The sequence below is a fragment of the Lynx rufus genome, unplaced genomic scaffold (genome assembly GCF_022079265.1).
Source record: "Lynx rufus isolate CCGP_SWC_20201006 ecotype Redwood Valley unplaced genomic scaffold, mLynRuf1.p SCAF_57, whole genome shotgun sequence".
In the NCBI taxonomy this organism is placed as follows: Eukaryota; Metazoa; Chordata; class Mammalia; order Carnivora; family Felidae; genus Lynx; species Lynx rufus.
In genome coordinates, this window is record NW_025814875.1 from 411,786 (window position 1) to 418,939 (window position 7,154).

At 53.0% G+C, this 7,154-nt stretch overlaps 1 protein-coding gene across 1 annotated transcript; it reads left to right on the plus strand.

Annotated features, from left to right (window-relative positions):
• Positions 1–4,526: 4,526 nt before the first annotated feature.
• LOC124527865 (collagen alpha-2(I) chain-like) lies at positions 4,527–6,896 on the plus strand. The gene is made up of 3 exons (XM_047101129.1): positions 4,527–4,818; positions 5,713–5,909; positions 6,740–6,896. Exons 1-3 carry the CDS (start codon positions 4,527–4,529, stop codon positions 6,842–6,844), a joined length of 594 nt encoding a protein of 197 aa, XP_046957085.1. The 3' UTR covers positions 6,845–6,896.
• Positions 6,897–7,154: the final 258 nt, after the last annotated feature.

A 7,154-nucleotide genomic window follows, 5' to 3' on the forward strand; every position in this document is an offset into this window, starting at 1 on the left:
CCCTTCAGAGAGTGGTCTCTCCCTGGAGAGAGAGTGGGGCGACCCCGGCAGAGGGCAGAGCCTTCCCCCCTGCACCGGGGTTACTGGAAGGCCAGGGACGTGATCGGATTCGGGCTTGACCGTCAGTGCTCTTGTCTGAGACAATGAACCCTGCGGGAGGGGCCCAGAGCCTGGGAAGGGTCCCTGGCAGCTGCAGTGGCCGGTCTCCCTGGCTACAGACGGCTGCCCTTTTACTGCCTCCCGCTCCGTGGCTCCCAGGGCACCTTGAGGGACGCTGGCCCTCAAAGCTGGAGCCTCAGCCTCCTGGCAGGTGGCCACGGGTCCCAATTTGGCTAACGGAGAGCAAAGGGATGGTCTGGACGCCACGCCCGGAGACCCCTCCTGCACCAGCTGTCTTCCTCTGCCCGTGGCTGCGTGAGGACGGGGGACCCGAGACCCAGAACCACCTTCGGCCTGGGCGTCTGGGTGGCTGAGTGAAACCAGGCGGCCCCCACACCCTCCACCCGCTGGAACAGCTGTGTGGGGCCTCTCAGCAGGAAACAAATGTGCACTGTGTGACGCTGTGGCAGTCTGGGAATTTTCCCGATCCAGCAAAGTGTGCTTTAATTAATACAGATAGCCAGAGTCAGCTTCTGCCACCGGCCACCAAAGAGTCTAACTAATAAAACATATCCGGTCACGAGGCACCTAAATCTGAAGGGCGTGCACAGCTCCTGTCTCCAGAGGATGAAATTATGGGTGATTTTTATTTTCTTACTTTGCTTTTCTACGTGTTTCTTTTCCTTTCCTTTTTCTTGCATGAGCATCTATATAGAATATAATTAGGAAAACATCATTAAAAATAAGCAGATTTGGATTCTCTGACACAGGCTGGGAGAAGCACCAGCCTCCACACAGAAGGCCAGAAGTTCAGAGCCCCCTGGCTTGCAGCACTGGGAACCCTAGGCCCGTAGAAAATTCTCTGTGCTGCAGCGCCCAGCCAGCAGTCTTCATGGCTGTCCCTCGTGTGTCAGGACCCCCGCCCCCCCGCCGAGTCCTGTTTGCTCCACAGAGTGCGGCCCCCACCCGAGCAGAATTCAGGGAGGCGTCTCCAGCCCTGCGGTTACTGGCATGTCCACAAGGCCCTGGGAGCGTCCCGCAGGGAGCGAAGGCAGGCCCCTAGGACACCAGCATCTACCTCTCCGTCTCCTCTGCTCTTCCCAGGGCTCGTGGGCTGGCAAGGGGAGACCCTCGTGCCACGGCCTCTGCCCTACAAGGGGCCCCCGGCCACTTCTACTCTCTTTGTCTGGTTTGGATCAACAAACTGTCAGACTGATCAGATGTCACCCTTAGGATCCTCCCCACCCCGCTGAGAGTCCTCCCCACCCGGCTGAGGGTCCTCCCCAGCTGTAGGGAAAGCATGGCATCTACCTGAGCTTTGCACCTGCCCAGTGGAGTGGATGCCATCACACTCACTCCACCAGTGAGGAAACAAACAGAGGTTAAGTAGCTAACCCAAGGTCACACAAAACTCCAGCCCGTCTGAAGGATCCCAACGCCCACCACGTTCTCTCCAGCCGCCCACACACCTGTCTCTGTGGCCGAGGTTGGCAGTGGAGCCAAATCTTCACATGACCACCAACAGGACACGGGAAAACACGTCCAGCCCCAACCAAGGCCGGGAGGATACGGATTAGCTGCAGTTCGAACATTTTGCTCAGTTTCTACAAAAGTCCTAGAACTCACATGCACACCCTTCCAATTTTTGGATGAAGTTGAGACCCAAAAATGGGCCACAGTTTGCCCAGGGTCACATAGCATCTCAGTGCAGGCAGGTTCGTGTCAGAGCCTGCGCGTCCTCAGTCCCAGACAACGACCTTTGTTTCGCAGAGCCAGCAAAGTACCCTAATCACTGGCATATGCTCAGTTATTTTTTATTTTATTTTACTTTGTTTCATTTTACTTTATTTTATTGTAAATTCTAGTGTGGTTAACATACAGCATTATATTAGTTTCATCCGGTGCTTATCACAAAGTGTATGCTCAGTGATTTTAAAAATAAACTTCTTGGGGCGCCTGGGTGTCTTAGTTAAGCGTTGGACCTTGGCTTAGGTCATGATCTTGGGGTTTGTGAGTTCGAGCCCGTGTCAGGCTCTGTGCTGACAGTACGAAACCTGCTGGGGATTCTCTCTCTCCCCCTCTCTCTGCCCCTCCCTGCCTTGGGCTTGCTCGCTCTCTCAAAAATAAATAAATCTTTAAATAAAAATAAAGATGAACTTAATAACACCAGAATTCTTCACAGAGCTAGAACAAATAATCCTAAAATTTGTATGGAAACAGAAAAGACCCCAAATAGCCAAAGCGATCTTGAAAAAGAAAACCAAAGCAGGAGGCATCACAATCCCAGACTTCAAGCTGTAGTACAAAGCTGTAATCATCAAGACCGTATGGTACTGGCACAAGAACAGACACTCAGATCAATGGAACAGAATAGAGAACCCAGAAATGGACCCACAGACATATGGCCACCTAATCTTTGACAAAGCAGGAAAGAATATCCAATGGAATAAAGATAGTCTCCTCAGCAAATGGTGCTGGGAAAACTGGACAGCGACAGGCAGAAAAATGAACCTGGACCACTTTCTTACACCATACACAAAAATAAACTCAAAATGGATGAAAGACCTAAATGTAAGACTGGAAACGATCAAAATCCTCCAGGAGAAAACAGGCAAAAACCTCTTTGATCTTGCCCACAGCAACTTCTTACTCAACATGTCTCCAGAGGCAAGGGAAACAAAAGCAAAAAGGAGCTCCTGGGACCTCATCAAAATAAAAAGCTTCTGCACAGCGAAGGAAACAATCAGCAAAACTAAAAGGCAACCGACAGAATGGGAGAAGATATTTGCAAATGACATATCAGATAAAGGGTTAGTATCCAAAATTTACAAAGAACTTATCAAACCCAACACCCAAAAAACAAATAATCCAGTGAAGAAATGGGCAAAATACATGAACAGACACTTCGCCAAAGAAGACATCCAGATGGCCAACTGACTCATGAAAAAATGCTCCACATCACTCATCGTCAGGGAAATACAAATCAAAACCACACTGAGATACCACCTCACACTTGTCAGAATGGCTCACATGAACAACTCAGGCAACAACAGATGTTGGCGAGGGTGCGGAGAAAAAGGATTCCTTTTGCATTGTTGGTGGGAATGCAAGTTGGTGCAGCCACTCTGGAAAACAGTATGGAGGTTCCTCCAAAAACTAAAAATAGAACTACCCTATGACCCAGCAGTCGCACTACTAGGCATTTATCCATGGGATACAGGTGTGCTGTTTCGAAGGGACACATGCACCCCCATGTTTATAGCAGCACTATTGACAATAGCCAAAGTATGGAAAGAGCCCAGATGTCCATCTAGGGATGAATGGATAAAGAAGATGTGGTGTGTATATATATATATATATATATATATATATATATATACACACCATGGAGTATTACTTGGCAATCAAAAAGAATGAAATCTTGCCATTTGCAACTACACGGATGGAACTGGAGGGTATTATGCCAAGTGAAATTAGTCAGAGAAAGACAAACATCATATGACTTCACTCATATGAGGACTTTATGAGACAAAACAGATGAACATAAGGGAAGGGAAACAAAAATAATATAAAAACAGGGAAGGGGACAAAACATAAGAGACTCATTAAATATGGAGAACAAACTTGAGGGTTCCTGGAGAGGGTGTGGGAGGGGGGATGGGCTAAATGGGGAAGGGGCGTTAAGGAATCTACTCCTGTAATCATTGTTGCACTATATGCTAATTTGGATGTAAATTAAAAAAATAAAATAAAAAATAAAATTAAAATTCAAAAAATAAAAATAAAAATGAACTTCTGGGGCACCTGGGTGGCTCAGTCAGTTAAGCGGCCAACACTTGATGTCAACTCAGGTCATGATCTCACAGTTTGTGAGTTCGAGCCCCACATCAGGCTCTGTGCTCATAGCACAGAGCCTGCTTCAGATCCTCTGTCTCCTTCTCTCTCTCTCTCTCTCTCAAAAATAAATAAATGTTTTTTAAAAATGACCATATTTAAAAAACAAAATTAAACAAAAAATAAAATAAAATAAAAATGAACTTCTTACCGCAATATAACGCGCACTCAGAAAAGACACTGTCCGTGAGTACACCACTCAGCGGACTGTCACCAGTTCTCCCGAAGCCCAGCGCCCCCAGTCATGCCCGGCCGGGCAGCCCCACCTGACGTCCAACACGCAGATTGGTGTTTCCTCCTTGTGAACACTGCATGAGCGGGGTCGTGCAAGAGGTGCTCTCTGGCTCCGTGTGAGCCTGATGAGAACTAGCAGATGTTTTCGGGGCCATTCTAGTGCCCCACCGAGCGAGAAGGCGGCCCCCGAACCGCCCTGCAGATGGCCTGCGGGTCGTTTCCAGTTCGGGGCCAGTGTAGCCGCGGACGTGCTGGGCAGTGTTCGGGCACTTGGGTGTCGGCGCCGGTGCTGACCCCTCATGCCTCCCCACAGGCCCGTGGAGACCCCCGCTCGGCGCGGTGAGGACCCCCCCGCGGGGCGTGTGGGCAGCAGTGGGCACCGCCTCGCCCCTGCAGAGCCCGGCCCCACCGTCCAGATAAGCCTCTTTCCGATAAACAGAGGCCCTGCGTGCAGCCTGGGAGCGGGCTCTGTCGGCTGCCACTTACTGATAACCTGCTCGGCTCGAGGGGCCCCTAGCTCAGCGGGCCCGGGGCGGTGTCCCCCTGGCCACTGTGTCCCCGAGACCCATCACAGGGCCCGGAAGACGGAAGGTAGGACTGAATCTGGCTTTCTGAAGGGCGGTGCTGTCCCAAGCCCCGTGTCTGCTCCAGCCGCTGCCGTTGGAACACACACGTGTTCTCTCCCAGCGCTGGAGGCCAGCAGTCCAGAGCGGGCCCTGTGGGGCGAAAGTCAAGGCGTTGGCCGGGCTGCGTTCCGCCTGGAGGCTCCAGAGGAAACCCCTTTCCTTGCCTTTCCCAGCTTCCCTGGAAGCCACTTGGGTTCCTCGGCGCGTGGCCTCTCCTCCATCGGTGGTGTGACGGCTTCCGCTCTCTCTCTCTGACTTTTGTCTCTTGTCACATCTCCCCTCACTCGGACCCTCCTGCCTCCCTCCTATAAGGACCCTTGGGACCACATGGGACCACCCGGATAATCCGGGATGATCTTGAGATCCTTAACTTGACCAAATTGGCCAAGTCCCTTTTGACGTGGGAGTTAACGTATTCACAGGTTGGGTCAGGACATGGACATTTGGGGGGCCATAATTCTACCCCAAACCCTTAGCCTGCAATCACACCCTCAAACGCGGGAACTAGGGGTCAGTCCACACCCACCCTCCTGTCCCCGCCCGCATGCCCCCCCCTTCTCCAGGAAGCCACCCCTCACCTGCCTCCACCCCTGAGCCACACACGTGGATGATGGCTCTGACAGGTGACCCTTTGGGGCTCAAAGTAGGGCTCTGGCATGTGCTGCCCGTGTGACCTCAGCAGCTTAACGTCTGTGTGTCTTAGTGTCCTCATCTATAACATAATGATAATCATGGCAGTTTTAGAAGGTTACACGAGGGTTAAATTGGAGAATGTGCGTAACATGCTTTAGCGTAGAGCCTGGAAAACAGCAGCTTGATTTACACATTGGTCCTTTGTCCGCTGTTCCTGACGTCCAAGGCTCCCTTCCCAGCGGGGCCGGAACCCCACAGAAGCAGACCAGTGTTCCTCATCCCTGCACTGTGTGTGGTCAGGCCTCAGGGCCACCAGGAAGAGCGGGCCCCAGACGAGCAGAGGGGGCAGGGAGGAAGTCTCCATGGAAGATGCCAGGAAAGTTGGGAGAATACAGGGGCATCCGGGAAGGCTTCCCAGAGGAGGTGAGTGTGGGAAGCCTGGAGTGAGGGAGACAGGCTCTCTACCTGGGCTCTCCCCACTTTCTGCAACTTTACCTCAACTCTTCAGGCCCCCACGGCCCTGTGGAGCGAATGCTCTTTCCAAACCGTGGCAAAGCCCGAGAGGACTCGATTCCGAATGCTGAGACGGTCCCAGGGGTGATGGGCCTCCTCGGTAATGCAGGTCCTCAGAAAGGGCTGACTGAAGGTGGCTCCAGAGGCCCCAGTAGGCTAGGATGGGGGCTGTCTCCCCCTGGGGCTCCACTCCGCCGTGTTGAGGGCTGGGGGTTCAAGGTCTGTCTCAGTCCTGCCCCCCCAGGACGGCCTCTGTAAAGAGTGAAGTTCTTGAAGTCCGACCAGTCTATTGAGGCAATCAGATTCTCAGTTGGAAAAAGAAAAAAAAGGTTTTTAGACGCCTGGGCAGCATTCATTCCACTGCGACTGTGCCCTGTGCTGAGCTCCACAGGCGCCTGGAGCTCGAGAAGGGAAGACCCATCCCCTGGGTCCGCGGGCCTCCTCTGAGCCCCCACCCACCGTTCGCGGAGCCCTGGGTGCCAGCTGAGGCGCGTCTGGAAGTCACTGGAACCAGAGGGCTGAAAGCCAGCAGGCGAAGCGGGGAAGGGAAGTGACAGAGGCAAGGGAGGAGTGGGTTTGGTTTTGCAGAACAACAGCTCCAGGCCGGGGCCAGGCCCCCAGCGTGAGCACGAGCTAAGGGCCGGCACAACAGCCCCCCGGGTGGACGTAACCTTTAGCTCATTACAACCTGAAGTGTCCCTGCTGTGGGTGGAGTTTTCTACCATTTTTCGGACCTACAGGGTACCCACCGTGTGCATGCACACCGACGTGTGTCCACAGTCGACCTGCTTACTCAAGCTCCCTGCTCCTGCCCCCAGCCCCCCGGTGAGAGCTTCCTGCGCTGACCCCACGGGGAGCCGGTGCTTTGAGAGCGATCTCCCTGTCTCCTCACTTGGAACAAGCAATACAAAGTTCTTTGCTTGCAACACACCCTCGGGTTGTGTATTGCTGGGGGATAAAGCCCTTGAGTTCGGTCACATCCGCTCTGCATACCCCGGCCTGGGTTGGACACCCGGGTCTGTTTGGCCGGCTGTGACGCTGGCATGTCGCATCCTCCCAAAGTGTCCCCATCCGTACGATGATGGGGCCGTCCTGACACACATCAGCCTTGGATATGGATGTTCTGGGCACGAGGGGCCCCAGTGTAACCCTGCT